Below are 18,906 nucleotides of genomic sequence, written 5' to 3' on the forward strand. Positions count from 1 at the left end.
CATCACATCATTGCAGTCCATTTCCTCGTCTATAATTTCACAGCCACAAATATTCACATTGCACACACACCAACACCTGTAAAAAATATTTAAATATTCAGTGGAGGGATTCAAAGAATTCTTCTATGCAAATGCCATGATGAAGAGATCAATCATTTTCATTCATTCATTTTTTTTTAAGAATCCCATGATGGCAGACAGTCTGGATAATTGAATCCAGCATAGATATTTCACACAAACGTTGAACTAACCTGTAAACAGAGCAAGCACCAGAAGCATGGAATGGTCCATGGCGTGAAGACCCAGAGAACAGGGAGTTACAGAGACGTAATAAAAGACTCTGGGACAAATGTCTGTGGGATCGACATCTGGACCAGAAACACGGTGCGAGGAAAGAACACAAAGCCGGGTGGTGATGTAGCTAGCGGAACGGGTCCAGTCGTGGTGCCCTGACCACGCCCGTTTAAAGGGCCATTTAAATGAACACGGAGCGATCCCCTCAGCCACGCCTTCCGAGCGAAAGTGGTCAAATCTAAACCATCATTCTTGGACATTCCTCGGCTCCACCTCCACAAAATGTGCATGCTGGCTTCGCCCGACGCCTCTTCTTCCTCAAATTATATTCTTCCCTCCATCCTTTGTTCAAATGTTCAACCTTTCAATTTGCACTTAATTGCTCAATATAATCATGTCTTACCTTACACTCAATAATTTTACTCTCTTCTTTTTTGTGTACTGAAATTTAAGCCAATGTTGGATCCAAAGTTGGTTCATGGAGGACCCAATGTAGACTCATGGAGGATTAAATGTAGGCTCATGGAGGACCCAATGTAGACTCATGGGGGATTCAACGTAGATTCATGGGGGATCTAATACAGGTTCATGAATGATACAATGTGGAATCGTGGAGGAGCTGACGTGGGCTCGTGGAGGAGTGAATGTTGGCTCGTGGAGGAGCTGACGCGGGCTCGTGGAGGAGCTAACACTGACTCGTGGAGGAGCTAACACTGACTCATGGAGGAGCGAACGTGGGCTCGTGGAGGAGCTGACGTGGGCTCGTGGAGGAGTGAATGTTGGCTCGTGGAGGAGCTGACATGAGCTCGTGGAGAAGCTTGACGTGGGCTCGTGGAGGAACGAACATGGGCTTGTGGAGGAGTTGACGTGGGCTCATGGAGGAGTGAATGTTGGCTCGTGGAGGAGCTAACATGGGCTTGTGGAGAAGCTAATGTGGGCTCTTGGAGGAGCTAACATGGGCTCATGGAGAAGTTGACATTGGCTCGTGGAGGAGCTAACGTGGGCTCGTGGAGGGGCTAACATGGGCTCATGGAGGAGCTGACGTGGGCTCGTAGAGGAGCTGACGTGGGCTCGTAGAGGAGCTGACGTGGGCTCGTAGAGGAGCTGACGTGGGCTCGTAGAGGAGCTGACGTGGACTCGTGGAGGAGCTGACGTGGACTCGTGGAGGAGCTGACGTGGGCTCGTGTCGGAGCTGGGGTTGGCTCGTGGAGGAGCTGATGTGGACTCGTGGAAGAGCTAACATGGGCTCGTGGAGAAGCTGACGTGGGCTCATGGAGGAGCTGACGTTAGCTCGTGGAGGAGCTGACGTGGGCTCATGGAAGAGTGAGTGTTCGCTCATGGAGGAGCTCACGTGAGCTCGTGGAGGAGCTAACATGGGCTTGTGGAGTTGCTACTGTGGGCTCGTGGAGGAACTTACATGGGCTCGTGGAGGAGCTAACATGGGCTCATGGAGGAGCCGACGTTGGCTCGTGGAGGAGCTTATGTGGGCTTGTGGAGGAGCTAACGTTGGCTTGTGGAGGAGGTATTCATTGCTCTTTCTCCTTCCTTCGTTGCTACCCACAACACTGTACTAGGGACAAAGGTAACAGGGTACCCAGAGTGAAAGGAAGTCTACCCCTCCATTGTCATCTATTTAAACGAGTATTTTCTTTGGTTAACGGTCATCCAGCTTGATCCAACTTTATACAGACCAGAAGAAGTCGAAGTGCAATTGGCTCGACATTAGGCCAACCCATTCATTTGTCCAAAATAATTTGGAAACATTATGTGACGTCCTTGTGTATTTTTATTTCAAAAAAGCAGACAACGCAAAACGTAGATGAGCACTATGGCTGTAACAAGCAGCAGCAGCTTCTTCATTCTCTGCAGATTTGGATAAAATCACAAACTGGTCCAACATATGGAACATGTCTTTCAATGCTGACAAATCTCACACTCTCACTATGTCTCTTTGAAAGGACCGTTTAGAACCCCCCCCCCCCATCCACTTTCTCAACAATCCTCTGGAAGAAGTCCTTTCTTTCAAGCTTCTGGGTCTCACTATCTGCCATGATCTTTCTTGGGAAAGCCACATTTCCAACCTGGCCTCCAAAGCCAGTCGCCGACTGGGCATCCTCTGTCATGCAAAGTCCTTCCTCAGCCCACATGAGCTACTGACCACATACAAAGCTTTTGTCCACAGCCTGATGGAGTACTGCTCTCCCCTTGGGCTGGTGTTCCTGCTTCTCACCTTTCTCAGCTTCACGATGTGGAAACCAAGGCATTTAGGATCATTGGTATCTCCCACGGTGAGGCTGAGTCTTTGGGCCTCTCACCACAGGCAGGTCGATGGACTTTGTCTTCTACCCCATCTCCTCTCCAGTCTCGCCCCCCCCCCCATATTTCCGTAGGGCGCTCAAGGTCCGACAGCAACCCCCTCTTGGTAGAACTACCAAAATCACGAACCACTGCTCACCTTCACTCTTTCATTCCTCTTTTTTCCAACCTTTGGAATAAACTCCCACACCCTCTTCGATCTCATTCTTCCCTCCAGGCCTTCAAAACAGCTGTTCACCACCATCACTTATCTTCCCCCATCCAAAACTACGATCTCTTCTCCCCCCCGTTAATCCACCCCAAACCTACCTCCTTCAAATTCCCTGCCTTACTTCCCGAAAGTTCCCTGTTGTGTAAGGTCCTGAAAGTCCCTGTAATGTCCATCTTGTTTGCCCCGTGTACCCTGCCCCATCCCTCTCCCTTCCACAGATCTCCTAAAGTCTCTGTACCCCACTGTTTTGTCCTTCCCTCCCCCCCCCCCTTGTTGTGTGTTGGCTCTCGTATGAGCCTCGACAATGTACGCACAAAAAAAAAAGTAAAAAATTCCATGGACTGCAAGAACAACAAACAAATCAGGGAATTATGAAATTAGACCTCCATATACAGTGCCTTCAGAAAGTATTCACACCCCTTGACTTTTTCACATTTTGTATTACAGCCTGAATTTAAAATTGATTAAATATAAATTTTTTGTCATGATCGACAAAAAATACCCCATAATGACAAAGTGAAAGCATGTTTTAAGAAATTTTTACAAACTAATTAAAAATGAAAAGCTGAAATGTTTTGAGTCAATAAGTGTTCAACTCCTTTGCTATGACACTCCCAATTGAGTTGCAGGGCATCCAGTTTCCTTTGATCACCCTTGAGATGTCTCTACAACTTGATTGGAGTCCACCTGTGGCCAACTCAATTGGTTGGACATGATTCAGAAAGAAACACACCTTTCTATATAAGGTCCCACGGCTGACAGTGCACGTCAGAGCATAAACTCCACCATGAAGTCCAAGGACCCATAGAACTGTGAGGAGGCATAGATCTGGGGAAGAGTATAAAACTATTTCTGGAGTGTTAAAAGTTCCCAAGAGCACAGTCAGCTCCATCAATAGGAAATGGAAAGAGTATGGAACTACCCAGACTCTTCCTAGAGCTGCCCATCTGACCAAACTAAGCAAATGAGCAAGGACCTTGGTCATGAGGTGACCAAGAACACAATGACCACTCTGACAGAACTAGAATTACTTCGCTGAGATGGAAAAACTGGCCGGAAGAACAACAGTCATTGCAGCACTTCACAAATCTAAGCTTTATGGGGGAGTGGCCAGACAGAAGCCACTCCTGAGAAAAATGCATATGACAGCACACCTGGAGTTTGTATAAAGGCACCTGAAAGACTCTGAGAGCATGAGGCAAAAGATTCTGTGGTCTGATTGGATGAAAATTGAACTCTTGGCCTGAAAGCAAAGCGCTACGTCTGGTGTAAACAGAGCACAGCTCATCACCAATCTAACACTATCCCTACCGTGAAACATGGTGGTGGCAGCATCATGCTATGAGGATGCTTTTCAGCAGCACAGACTGGGAGACTTGTAAGGATAGAGGAAACAATGAATGGAGCCAAATGCAGTCAAATCCAAGTCAAATGCAGAGGAGAACCTGCTTCAGAGTGGAAAAGACCTTCGATTATGGTGAATATTTACGTTCCAACAGGACAATGAGCCCAAGCATACAGCCAAAGCAACACTGGAATGGCTTCAGAACAAGAATGTGAAAGTCCTTAAGTGGCCCAACCAAAGCCAAGACTTGAATTCCATTGAGAATCTGTGGAAAGACTTGAAGATCACTGTTCACCGACGCTCCCCGTCCAATTTGACAGAGCTCGAGTAAATCTGCAAGGAAGAATGGGAGAAAATCCCCAAATTCAAATGTGCAAAGCTGAAACAGACATACCCAAGAAGACTCAAAGGTGTAATCGCTGCCAAAGGCACTTCTACAAAGTATTGACTCAGGGGGTTGAATACTTATTGACGCAAGACATTTCAGATTTTCATTTTTAATTAATTTGTAAAAATTTATAAAAACATGTTTTCACTTCGTCATAATGGGGTATTTTGTGTAGATCGGTGACAAAAAAAAATTGTTTAATATAGTACATTTTAAATTCAGGCTGTAACACAACAAAATGTGAAAAGGTCGACCGGTGTGAATACTTTCTGAAGGCACTGTACATGAGAAGTCAGGTCAGGTCAGGTCAGTTATGGGAGCATGCGCCGGAGCAGCAAGTCGCTGCGTCCACTTTCTGCCGGTACTCCAGGGGCCTCTGTCTGGCCATCCCCCAGGCAGATGCCTGGCCCATCCCCATCTCCTTGAGATGCTGATCAACCTGCTGCAACCACGAGGCACGTGGTTAGCCCATGATGCACATAGTTTTCCTCATACACATAAGAAGTGCTGATGCTAAAACAGAAACTGTCATGGTTTGGACACATCAGTCATGTTGGGTATGGTTGTGGGAAGAAGAGGATGAGGCAGACCTTGTTTATGCTGGATGGATGGAGTAAAGGCTCCAACCAAGCTGTTTCTACCAGAGCTTTGGGAAGCAATGCAGGATCGCGATGTTTGGAGAAATACGATCATGAATGTCACCAGAAGACAGACGAGACTTTACGGAACTGGATAAATATACAACTGTGCATGACGTTTTGACAATTGAAGAACAGAAGAATAAAAAAAAACGTCACCCGCAGGGTGACCCGTATCTTGCCAAAAGGTGACCACGTGTGACTTCTTTACAGTCACACTGAGGTGAACAGAGCTGCCATCCACCAGGAGTGACTCCTTGAGGAATATCTGCCTACGAGAGATTCCGATGAGAATCGTTCTACAGAGTAACCATGAAAAATATGCGTTTGCCTCATAACGTCACCAAATGACGTCATAATGTCTCAAGCTTGACATATCTCGAAAGCACTCATCGAGGTGTTCAATCTGAGGTACTACACGATATGGTTCCTAAAACTTGAAAATTTGACCTTGGGGTCAAATATGTTTGACCTCAGGCGCTAACCATGAAGGTCAAGGCCAATCGCCACCAAAAATTAATCAGCTAAGCGCCAGACCATGAACTATATTCCCATGAAGTTTGAAGACGATCCGATCAAAATTACTCAAAATATAAGGGTTTCGTCGACTCCCCTGATTTGCGACAAAGTGACCTTGACCTTTGACCTTCAAAATTTTGTGCACTGAAAGGGACCTCTATAGGCCTCTGATATGCGAAGTTACAAAAATTTCCAATGATAACTGTGCTCTGCAGAATTTTTTATACATGATTACAGACAAAAAAAAAAAAACATACAAGCTAACGTATCTTGCAAAAACTTCGTTTTGGCAAGATAAAAAAACAAAAAAAAAACATACAAGCTAACGTATCTTGCAAAAACTTCGTTTTGGCAAGATAATAAATAACATACCCCGAGGAAAGGTTCAAACCATGATTATAACGATATTTTTGTTTCAACACATTCCATATCACTCGCATCATGTGACGTAACTCGACATGTGAGATGTCACTACTTTAAACAAGCACATTTGACTTTAATAAACTGATGTTCTCAGGCCAATAGAACAACCTACACATTAGGTCGGCAAAATGATGACATTTTCCACCCTCATCCCATCAATATGTCAAAGACATTTGCTTCCAGCACCCCCCCCCCCCCAAAAAAAAAACCCTCTTTTTTTCCTCCCGCTCACTTCCACCTCCTTTCAACCACCCTAACCCCTTCACCAACAACGTTCTTCTCCCACCCTTCCCCTTTTCTCATTATATTCTCTTGTACCCACATTTGGCAGAGGTATTATGTATTTTGCAGAAGTAACCTCGCTGGCTTGATAGCCTGGTTTCACTCACTTGTTAATTGCAGCAAACAACAGAAACTTCCATCCCCATGACATCATGAAAAGGGAGAAGTTATTAAAAGCAAACCAAAGGGCTCACTCAGTGCATCTAATGCATGGATAATTCAAAATGTAGGCTTGATAATACAATTACAATACATTTGACGCCATGACTCCCCAGAATATTCCCAGGAGCTCTCTGATCTTCACAGCAGTCCTCTTTGTGAAAATTCTGTCTTTTAAACCCTTCATACATTCTCTTCACCTAAACATCTGGTCGAGGCTCATGGAAACATTAAACAGTTGCCATATATAGTCAGCGGATGGCAAATATGGTAACAAATGGGGGTAAAGGGAGTTTTAAAAAACGAAACCATCACAGATAAGTACACAGGCCTTTACTGTGTTTTTATTTGCATGAAGCTACGCTCATATGTACACGGATACGCGTACAGATACGATTATTCCAATCGCACCATATTAAGGCGCTGTCACACCATGACGATTTAGCCAGCAATGGCAACGTATAAAAATGTATGTAAAACGTTGGCGTACGCTGAAATTTTGATGTTTTTTGTAAAGTTTTGGTCGTATTCATAACGTGTTGGTCGTATGCATAACATATTAGTAACGGGCACAGAACGTTTCGTTGTCTTATAGATAACTTATAGCAATGAATGCTTAGCCTGTTGTCGGCATTCACAACCTATGCCCAACGATAGTCTAACTTAGGCACAGCGCGCTGCAAGTATTTCCGACGAACTCGTGGCGTAGCCTGTTAAAAACCTGCCGCACGCCGATTTAAATCATAACCGCCTGAAAATTGAAAGTGTCAACCACGCAGTCACACCTTGACGATTTCGCCAGCATATGCCGACCTATGAAAAATTTGCCGAACCAAGCTGGCACACGTCAAATATGTTATGGGTAAGTTGTGTATACGTTAAGAGCACGCTGAAAAACGATAAAGTATGCTGTCATATTTTGTGGTACGTCTCGTACGTCGTGAAATTTCAAGCATGTTGAAAATTTTACGACGTACTCGCCGTATGGCTCACACGTTCCGCTACGCTGGGAATAAGTTGTAGGCACGATATGCGATCGTTGACACATATCGACACAAGTTCCTTGTAAGTTACTCATAAGTCGAAACACGTCGAGGTAATGTTTAGCATACCCGAAACGTATTTTCTCTGTCAAGGCACATTTTCTTTTTTTCTCCTTGGCTCCGTGAAGGCACGTGACGAAATATCTGAAGTTGTTGTTGTTGTCGTTGTTGTTGTTTTTATTTTTTAGTCTATCACGAATTTTAAAATATATTCGGACATTTGCTTTTAAGTTTCGACGTCGACGTGACAATATCCTCAAACAGAAAATATTCACATAGGAGGAACTAAGAATAAGACATGAGCAAACTGAAGAGGCAATCGGAGTGACATAACGGCACATGACGAAACATCGGAAGTTATTGTTGTTTTTTTTTTAACGCTGCCAATACGCCATTATACGGTAGCTGTAAATTAGAAACACGTTCAGCAAGTTCTGTGGTCGTCCGGAAGACGTCAATCAAATACGTCTACACAAGTCAATATGCGTTGGAGGTACGTTACACATACGTTCAAAGCACGTTACTCATAGGTTAGAAATAAGTTTTGGGTACGCTAAGCATTACCTCGACGTGTTTCGACTTATGAGAAACTTACAAGTAACGTGCCTTGACGTGTGTCAACGATCGCATAACGTGCCTCGACGTGTGTCAACGATCGTGTAACATGCCTACAACACGTTACTCAAAGGTTATAAATAAGTTTTGGGTATGCTAATCATTAACTCAGCGTGTTTTGACTTATGAGTAACTTACAAGTAACGTACGTCGACATGTGTCAACGATCGCATAACGTGCCTACAACTTATGGCCAGCGTAGCGGAATGTGTGTCATACGCTGGCATACGTCGTAAAATTTCAAGCATGCTAAAATTTGAGGACAACCACAAAGTACAACGATGAAAGCCAGCGTACTACAACGTATGGCAGTTTTTCAGCGTGCTCTTAACGTATACAAAACTTACCCATAACGTATTCGACGTGTGCCAGCGTTTTAGACAAATTTTTCACAAGTCGGCATACGCTGGCTAAATAGTCAAGGTGTGACAGCGCCTTTAGAGATTGAAATCGGATCGGCAATGCCACCGGACGCAAAGTGCCACCTATGACATCACGTATAGCATTGAGAACTGTGCCGTGCCATATTCCTCTGATCAGTGCTGAAGGAGTTGAGAAGTTAATGGAGCTGGTAAAGAGAATCCCTCATTTATACGGTCCAAGACTCACTGAGTACATCGATGCTCAAAAATTCACTTTCCTTTCAATTGCTTCTTTTCACCCTACGAACGCGAAGGTGGGGCGAAGCAATTGGTTCACTTTGTCTGTCTGTGTCTCCAAACATCAGTTTATGATCGAAGAACAACTTAATTTCAATTGAAAGATATATTTTGACCATGAATCGGTAAGGCCTGTCACATTTGCCACAGTGGCCGTGGGGTCTCCAAAATCTATGGCCACTAGCAATTATAGGGCGGCCGCAGTATTTCCACGGTCACACAATGTAGCAGTCACATATGTTTTTATTTTTCGGGAAGCCGCATGGCGTATTTAGAAATTGTGGAGACCGAAAACGTGGGGTTGCCGTACGGTCTTTGATTTGATGTCGCGCGGTAACCTTAAGGGGGCCCTGCGGCGGCCATAGAATTTTCAAGGCAGACGCCAGGTAGCCTCAAGGTGCCCGCAGGGGGACCGCAGGGGGGCCCAAAGGCGAACGTGCGGCCAGAAGGACGGTAACGAGTGGGTTAATTTATTTATTTTTTTTAACCAGTTTTTTTTTTTTTCCTTCGGCTTGTCGAGTTGCTACGGCGAACGTTAAAATGAAAAAAGTTATAACTCTGCGTTATAATTCCACAGCGATCCCTACGGCCTGTAAAAGATAGCCAAACGGCGTAGGGCCACCCTGAGGCCACCACAGAAACTCTGCGGCCGCCGCACATTACTGTCAATTCAGAGGGCGTACGGCCGCTGTATCCTCGCCGTAGAGCAAATGTGACTTAGGCCTAAACGAACCTGTAATTTTGCAGTACTTTGGTTCTGAATTTGTCCCGATCGCGCATGCGTAGACAGGAGTGAGATATTTTTAAGCGGTGTATGTAGCCGCTTCAATATTTTGTATGTCCATCCGTCTGTCCTTCAAAAAAATTTTTTAAGAGGTGCAGATGCTGCGTTGACACAAGGAGGAGCTCGAGCTGCCAAGCATCATGAGAGGGAAATACCAAACTGTACCACTGGCATCCTTTGGACACGGGTGTGATTTAAAAAAAAATTTACTCTGTCTGCCTGAGAGTGAAACAAAATTGAAAGCATTCCAAACAGGAAACATACTGTTTTTAAGGACGTCATAAAGGACATGAACAACAGACACAAAAACTAATGTAATGTGTTAAATAAGGTGGTGTAAAAGACACTGTATCAACAGTGGTAAACTTAAAAAGAAAAATTGTCTTTAAAATCTATTTAAAAAAAAAAAAAGAATTATATATTTCACCACCGTAGAACACAAATCGCCTTTTCGACACTTTCAAAACACTTCCGTTTATTACTTGGACAAAACATTATGGCATTTTACGACATCTCGATCAATCAAATTTGTTGGTCATGGAACTCGCCCAAGTCCTTCGTTCTCAAGACTGCATGGGGTAAGGTGTTCGATGAACTCTCTAGTTCTGTATTTATTTATAAACACTCAATATTACAATTAGAAACTCATCGTCCAACAGAGCACGATTCATCTTTGACATCGCTGGAGGCATCTTGCTCGTTTGTGCAGGAAAACCCTATTTCCGCACTTGTGACATGTTTCACATTCGTATCCGTTTCCGTGTATATGTGAAGTGTCCGATTTCCCACATGCCTATACCGTATATATGTGAATGTACCTTGACACCATGTCTGCTCATCCCAAAGTCAATACCACCAAGACTTACTTTCACACAGAATGTAAATATAATCAAATAACTGACCAAATACAGCACTGGAGTATCAGGAGGAACTTTACCAACCAAGAATCTCAATATACTATATTATCAAAAGTAATGGGACAGAAATAATACATACAGGGTTATTAATTCACCACCATTCATTTGATTTCTAACAGGTTGTTAGTTTGCCCTTGACAAGAAGCACACTTCAGGGCCGATCACCAAGACTTCGTACGAGACCATCACTAACTCTTCCGAGTTATTAGATCTTGGTAGATATTGCACCATTCCATGTTGTGAGCTCCTCTTTGACAAATCTATCAATATATTTGGCCAACCTATCCTATTGCCAACATTGGCAAGATCAATCTATTTTCGTTCCTTTTCTCGTACCACGAGCCCGTTGACTTAGAAAGTAACAGAAATGTTGCAAAGCTTCTACACCCGATAACCATTCGATGTTGAAGAGAAGTCAGCTCTTTACCTCGTTGCAACTTCATGACAATTGAGTTTTCATACCTTTAAAATTGCATTGTGGAGAATGTAAATGCACGTGCACATTTGGAATTTTTTTTTTTAATGAGTTCGGAAGTGCCGTTTTTGTCTTGCTAATGTAGCGTATTGGGGTTGTGAATTGGTTTTCTCTTCGTAGCCAAAGACATCCATTCACATGTGAGAAGATAACACCTTGGTGTGCAAATTTATTTTTAGTGTCGGCAATGCCACCGACAAAGCCAGCACATTCTGATATAGCAGTGTAATCCGGTGTCAAGGAAAACCTGAGAAGACAAGAGCACTCACTATAGCTACCCCTCGTTTCAGCAAAAATACAGAATTTGCTCAGGGTTCCAGCGATAACTGTTCGTGAAAAACATGGAATTTAGCGGATGGAACACACTTTAACATCCATCCAAGGGACGACACATTTTAGTTTGCAACATCCTGCCTGTGAAGCCCTGAGTCAACGGCTTATAGTTGATTTGGGAATCAAAACAAACTGGATGGCTCAAAGGTAAGCAAACAAGCTCAAATGAGCTAAGATCCTCGTCCTCTTAATGATGACGTCATAAAAACGAATATGACATCATTGTGATGTATCAGGTTTGCGATAAATTATCTGTGCTAATGCCCGGCTTGATTCCCGCAAACAAAATTCAAACAGCTTACCTAGTTTTGGAGATAATGGTATAGCCGATTTCCATTAGCGGCGATATTATGACGTCAACTTTTTTTCTAGGAAGAATTTCCAAAATCGGAGATGGTTACTGCCTGCGCGTGGGCTTTCTGCATATGCATGGCAAGTTTCACGAAGATCCGATGAAAACTCTGGGTTGTGAAACAAAAAATGTCAAAAAATATAAATGACGTCATAAAAAATTATATGACGTCATAGTGATGTATCATATGTGCGGTAATTCATCTCTGCTAATGCCCTGTTCGATTCCCGCAAACAGAATTCAAAAAGCTTGCCGAGTTTCGGAGATAATTTTTTCGGCGATTTCCATTAGCTGAGATATTTTGACGTCATAACTTTTTTTCTAGGAGGAATTTTCAAAATCGGAGATGGTTACTGTCTGAGCAGGGTATTTTTACATATATACGCCAAGTTTCAGAAAGTTTCGATGAAAACTGTAGGCTGTGAAACAAAAAAGTCCACAAGAAGAAGATGAAGAACAACAACGTGAGTAAGACTTAGAGATCCTCCACGAGGATCTAAAAAAGTTAAGGCCTGGACAGACAGACATATAAACACACACACTTGCAAAACTCGATCTCAGGAGCATGATCCAGATCAACTAAATCAAGAGGCATATATGAGGTTGTGTTAGTTAATCTCCCCCATGATTGCTGTTTCAAAACATTCTATTTATATTATTATGCACGACCTCAAAAGTCTGTAAGATGACATTTCACGTTATTTAAACCATCAAATATTTCTATGCCCTCAAGTCAATAAAAGGTACTTACAAAAACACACTCGCACCAGGTTACCCTCTCATTTTCCAGCCTATAAAACCACCCATTTTAATCCCAGCACATCTCACATGCTCGGCCACGTTTCTCAAAACCTGTACCAACCAGCACTTCCTCATTCCTTGTCTTAAAATAATCCAGACAAAAAGCACATTCTTCAACTGATGTGACCTCCACGCAAATGGAATTTTGTCTGTGGCTGGAACAGTCCGCAACACACCTCTTTCAATTGTACATGATCCAAATTTGACACTTAGGTCCACGCAGTTTGAGGCCGGGAAAACGACTACGGAGGGGTTAAATAGGGAGGTAAAGAGGAAGAGATAAAAAGGTGGAGTAAGGCAGTTGAGCAAGACAATTTAAAGTGAATTTATTGAACTTGTACAATTATTATTCAGATATATTTTATTTGAGCAATTACCATGTTGGCAATGCACTCGGAAAAGCCTTAAATTTAGTTTTCTTTGACACCATTGTGGCCGTCGTGCAGTGCCGTTGCAGCCCCCGTATGATGCTCTTACGAGCCCCATGCTGTGCTCATGTGGCCCCCATGTGGCTCTCTTGAGGCCTCCTGAGTTGCCCTTGCAGGCCCGGTGTGCTGCTCTTGCGCGCACTCCCCCCCCCCCCGTGGTGCGCCTGTGGCCCCGTGTGACGAGCAGCCAATGTGGGAAATTTATGTATCTGGTGTGGCACTGTTGTCTTGCTAGATCCCGCGTAGCGCTCTTGTGGGATCCCGCGTGGCGCTCTTGTGGGATCCCGTTTGGCGCTCTTGTGGGATCCCGTTTGGCGCTCTTTCGGGATCCCGCGTGGCGCTCTTGCGGCCCCCGCGTGGCGCTCTTGTGGCCCCCGCGTGGCGCTCTTGCGGCCCCCACGTGGCGCTCTTGCGGCCCCCGCGTGGCGCTCTTGCGGCTCCCGCGTGGCGCTCTTGCGGCCCCCGCGTGGCGCTCTTTCGGGATCCCGCGTGGCGCTCTTGCGGGATCCCGTGTGGCGCTCTTGCGGGATCCCGTGTGGCGCTCTTGCGGGATCCCGTGTGGCACTCTTGCGGGATCCCGTGTGGCACTCTTGCGGGATCCCGTGTGGCACTCTTGCGGGATCCCGTGTGGCACTCTTTCGGGAGCCCGTGTGGCACTCTTTCGGGAGCCCGTGTGGCGCTCTTTCGGGAGCCCGTGTGGCGCTCTTGCGGCCCCCATGTGGCGCTCTTGTGGGATCCTGTGTGGCGCTCTTGCGGGATCCCGTGTGGCGGTCTTGCGGCCCCCGTGTGGTACTCTTGCGGCCTCTGTGTGGAGCTCTTGCGGCCCCCGTGTGGCGCTCTTGCGGCCATCGTGCAGATTACTGGGACTACTAATCAACCTCCCCCCATGTGGTGCAGTTGTGGGCTGGTGTGGTAATTATGTGGTTGCATATCACCTGGTTAAAATCTGTGAGGCGAATATCTTCCATTTTGGCTGCAATTACTTCAGCTCTCTCCTCTTCAAGCCTATGTGTATCATTCTCTTCCCGTCGTTTATCATTCTCCTTCACAAAACGCTCATTTTTTTCTTCCACCTGATAAATGAGAAGGGAAGATAAGCAGAGAGGAAGTGATTTGTACAACTACAGGGTGTTTCTTTAAAAAAAAAAATTAATGCAACCCTATTAAAGTTACATGAATTTTTATTTTTTAATCCTTTTCTTTTCATTGTAGGTTTGTATGAAGCATCGTTTGGAGGAAAAACTGCAAACATCAGAGAATCATCGTGCCAATTTCCAAGATGGCATGGACAAAGTGAACAAAAGATTTTTTATTGTGGAGTCTTACAGGGTGTTCCAAAAAGAACTGGACAACTTTGGTCATTAATATACTTCACACGACAAATGACATGATACACTTTGTCTTATATGATGGAGAAACTCATAGTATTCTATATTTTCAGGTCTGGTGGTTTGATGTGAAAGAAAATGACTCCACCGGAGAAAGCTCAGTGCGTCAAATGGTTCAGAGACGAGATCCGACACGCAACTTCAGCGTAATTTCCGTACAAGGTATGGAAGGAATCCATCATCACAGACACATCACAGACATCCATCATCACAGACATCACAGAAGGAATCATAGTATCAGACAGCAGTACAAGAGGTTCAAGAAGACTGGAAGTTGTGTATATGCCTGGTGTTGACTTAATGGTTAGGATGGTTGACTTGGGATCTTAGAATCCTGAGTTCAAATCCCACTCAGCTGTTGAATTAATACCAAGTGGGGTTTATTCTGCCTGTCATCCTTCAGAGGTCGGCAAAATGAGTGCCAGCTTGCTGGTATCCTATGTCGGAGAGGCGACCCGTTCAGGATTGTGTCCAATAGCCAAGGAGACTGCTTAGGCAGCACCAATGCTCTGCACAGAGTATGGTCCCAATTGATGGATGGATGGATGGATGGAAGTTGTGTTGTCAGAAACAGAAAAGTACCAATCGACCAAGCACAAATGCAGCAGACGTGAAACGAGGGCATGAATCATTTCAACAAAGTCCCAGAAAATCAATCTGATGCGCATCCAGAGAACTGGGACTACCAACCACCAATGTACACAGGATTTTGCATAAAAGACTGAAGCTTTATGCCTCTAAGGTGCAGATTCTGCAGGAACTCAAACCAAATGACAGACCCAAATGCAAGGTGTTTGCCTCAGAAATGTTCAGTTGCATAGAGGATGACGAAGTTTATCTGAAAAAGGTCATGTTCACAGAAAACGCTTGCTTTGATGGTCAACCGGCACAATTTGAGGATCTGGGGCTCTGAAAATCCTCACGTGGTCATTGAACACATACGCGACAGTCCAAAGGTTACTGTGTGGTGTGGCCTTCTCCATGATCACTTGGTGGGTCCGTTTTTCTTTGTGGAGGAAAGTAACTTCAGCAATTTACATGAACATGTTGGAAGGATGTGCCTTACCACAGAATGAAGACCTGCAACCCAATATTTTTCAACAGGATGGCGCTCACCCTCAATGGACCTAAGTCGTTCGAGCCGCCCTGAATGAAAATTTTCCAGGTCACTGGATTGGCCGAGATGGACCAACTGTCTGGCCCCCATGATCATCAGACATACCCCCCTCAATTTTTTTTTTCTGTAAGGGTTTGTCAAAGAAGTTGTCTACAACACCAAGGTGGCAAACCTACATGATCTTCATTCTCAGATTACAGCTGCATGAGCACTGGTGGATGCAAGCATGCTGAACCAAACATGGCAAGAACTCATGTACCGCCTTAATGTCCTGCATGCCACAAACGGAGTTCACATGAAAGTGTATTGATAGTGTGCACAAAACTTTATGAGTATCTGTATCATATAAACCTAAGGGTATCATTGTTAATATATTTCGAATCACAAATGATACAACCAAAGTTATCCGAGTCTTTTTGGAAGATCCTTACTTTGGCACAGAGTCATTTAAACAGACCAAAACATGATTCAGAAAGAGGTTATCGAGACCAGATTAGCCCCAGATAAGTCTGCTATTTTTAGCTCACCTTGACAACTTAAGACAACTTGTCATTATCACTTGAACCAAACACACTATTTTGATGAAATTTGGCCACAAGCTTCATATCTGATACCTTACAAAGGTATATTGACCGCATCAAAATCTGTGCTCATTAAGGGGGTGTCCTGTGGGGGTGGTTTGACCCCTCAAAATAGGGATTTGCTCTCTTCTTCGAAACTACACACACAATTTCAATGAAACTTGACAACAAACTTCATCACTCGTAAGGTACTAAAGTTTGTTCACGGCATAAAAAAAAATCATGGTCTAAAGGGGTCTGCAGGGGGTTTGGGTGACTGTTGCTACTGATCCAGGATATAGATACAGATATATGTGTATATATACACTGTATATATACACTGTATATATATATATATATATATATATATATATATATATATATATATATATATATATATATATATATATATATATATATATACATATATACATTTTTTATCTTGCCAAAACTAAGTTTTTGCAAGATATGTTAGTCAGCCTGTATGTTTTTTTTTGTTTGTTTGTTTGTCTGTAATCACGTATAAAAAATTCTGCAGAGCACAGTTATCATCGGAAATTTTTGTAACTTCGCATATCAGAGGCCTATAGAGGTCCCTTTCAGTGCACAAAATTTTGAAGGTCAAGGTCAAAGGTCAAGGTCACTTTGGCGCAAATCAGGGGAGTCGACGAAACCCTTATTTTTTGAGTAATTTTGATCGGATAGTCTTCAAACTTCATGGGAATAGAGTTCATGGTCTGGCGCTCAGCTGATTAATTTTTGTGGCGATTGGCCTTGACCTTCATGGTTAGCACCTGAGGTCAAACATATTTGACCCCAAGGTCAAATTTTCAAGTCTTAGGAACCATATCGTGTAGTACCTCAAATTGAACACCTCGATGAGTGCTTTCTAGATATGTCAAGCTTGAGACATTATGACGTCATTTGGTGACGTTATGAGGCAAACGCATATTTTTCATGGTTACTCTGTAGAACGATTCTCATCGGAATCTCTCGTAGGCAGATATTCCTCAAGGAGTCGCTCCTGGTGGATAGCAGCTCTGTTCACCTCAGTGTGACCTTAAAGAAGTCACACGTGGTCACCTTTTGGCAAGATACGGGTCACCCTGCGGGTGACATTGGTTTATTTTTTTTGTTTGATTGATAAAGACGTTCAAGTCCCAACGGACTGTACAAAATCATAATTGCTCAAAGTCTGGTCACCCGAGGACTGCAAGATCACGAGAAAACATCGAAGCAGTCCATGAAGCAGTTTTGAGGAGCCCCAGGAAATCGCTGCATCGTCAATTTCAAGAATTGAACTTATCTTCATCAAGTACACAGAGAATTCAGAAGCAGGAACTAAAAATGTACCCATATCACATACAAGTGAAACAAAAACTAACAGAAAATGATAAACAACTTCGTGTGACGATGTGTGAATGGTATGAGGAAAAACTGGGGAGGGATCCAAATTTTCTGAGTAATGTGTGGTTTTCTGAAAAGGCCTACTTTCTTTGAAGTGGTCATGTTAACTCCAAAAACAATGTGATTTGGGGTTCTAGTTCTCCTATTGAAGTTCTTGAAAGGCTGTTGCACAGCCAGAAATGTACTGCATGGGTTGTTATCAGCAAATATAGCATCAATGGGCCATTTTGGTTTAAAGACGAAGGCAAATTGGTAACCGTAACCACTGAACGGTACTTGAAAGTTATCCAGAAGTTCTGGGTTGGATTAGCGTGGAAGCGCCACATCGACAGCGACAGGGCTGTGCAATGGTTTTAGCAAGATGGGGCCACACATCACACTTCCAACAGATTGATACAGTGGCTACAACAGAAATTCAGTGATTGGATTGTTTCTGAAAGGACAGATGCTGAATGGGCACCCCATTCTCGAGATCTCAACCCACCTGACTTCTATCTTTGAAGTTACCTGAAGGATAGAGTGTACCAGGGGAGACCTCAGACTATTGACGACCTCAAAAATACAATTGCCATGAATATCAAAGCTCTTCCGATTCAGGAATGCATGCATCCGACTTATCATCAACTTCACCAGAAGGATCCATTTGTGCCTGTTACACGAGGGCAGCCAATTAGAACATGTTTTGTGAACTGTCTTCTGAAATCACTAGTTTAATTTTTATGTGCTACTTTATTCCACATCTTACAAAGATTCTTATGTACAAGTTTCATGTTGTTTCAGTGGGAAATAATAATAAAAAAAAACAATTAAAAAAAAAACAATCTGGGTTGCATTTTTTTTTATGAAACACCTGCACATATTTACAACTCATGTTGTACTCCAAAAATAAATGATACAAATGATAATATGTAAATACATGGAGGAAAATAATAAAATAAAGGAGGAAACAAAAAACACCAGTGGGAGTGGCAATGTGAAATATACAGAGGACCAAATAACAGACTGACCTGTGCTGCCAGTTGATCTTTCCATCTCTCCATTTCCATTGTCTTTTTGAGCCCTTCTTGTTTTTCTTTCTCTCTCTCTGCTTCCAGTTGAGCAATCAAGTATTCTCGATTTTTTATGGATTCCTCCCACTTTGCACGATTAGCGATCAGACTTGCATGGACCTGCTGGACTTGATCTTCTAACAGCTGATGTTGGTGTGATTACGATAGCATTGAGGAAAAAAAACAAATGTGCCACAATGATTGTGTGAGCAAGCCATTCATTTCACTTCACACACTTACCAAAGGGATTGTTTTTCTATACAAGTAATGACCAGTTGAAGTCGTAAGTTTACATTTTATTATTTTAACGTCATTGGCAAATAGGGGACATTATTATCAGTTTAAGTCGTTGACAAAGAATATATTACGAGAATATGGAGAAAATAATTAACAAGTAATTGCA

General features: G+C 43.5%; 2 protein-coding genes across 3 annotated transcripts in view; both read right to left on the minus strand.

Annotated features, from left to right (window-relative positions):
• The window catches only part of LOC147025972 (uncharacterized), a 60,193-nt gene extending 59,247 nt beyond the window's left edge, over nt 1-946 (minus strand). Inside the window, exon 1 of one of the 2 annotated variants that reach the window (XM_085880912.1) lies at nt 252-946. In XM_085880912.1, the coding sequence (XP_085737038.1) occupies nt 252-291 (40 nt within the window). In that variant the 5' untranslated portion in view covers nt 292-946. The remainder of the gene's footprint in view (nt 1-251) is intronic. The other variant, XM_085880913.1, reaches the window with a different exon arrangement.
• An 8,923-nt stretch (nt 947-9,869) lies between these two features.
• TCHP (trichoplein keratin filament binding) overlaps nt 9,870-18,906 on the minus strand; it is a 41,548-nt gene continuing 32,511 nt past the window's right edge. The window contains exons 12-14 of the mRNA XM_085880916.1: nt 18,462-18,647; nt 13,918-14,055; nt 9,870-12,796 (exon numbers count right to left, since the gene is read on the minus strand). Coding sequence (XP_085737042.1) covers nt 12,764-12,796; nt 13,918-14,055; nt 18,462-18,647 — 357 coding nt within the window. The 3' untranslated portion in view covers nt 9,870-12,763. The remainder of the gene's footprint in view (nt 12,797-13,917; nt 14,056-18,461; nt 18,648-18,906) is intronic.

This window comes from Eptatretus burgeri, chromosome 5, assembly GCF_056783735.1.
Source record: "Eptatretus burgeri isolate ZD-2024b chromosome 5, Ebu_testis_v1, whole genome shotgun sequence".
Lineage (NCBI taxonomy): Eukaryota > Metazoa > Chordata > Myxini > Myxiniformes > Myxinidae > Eptatretus > Eptatretus burgeri.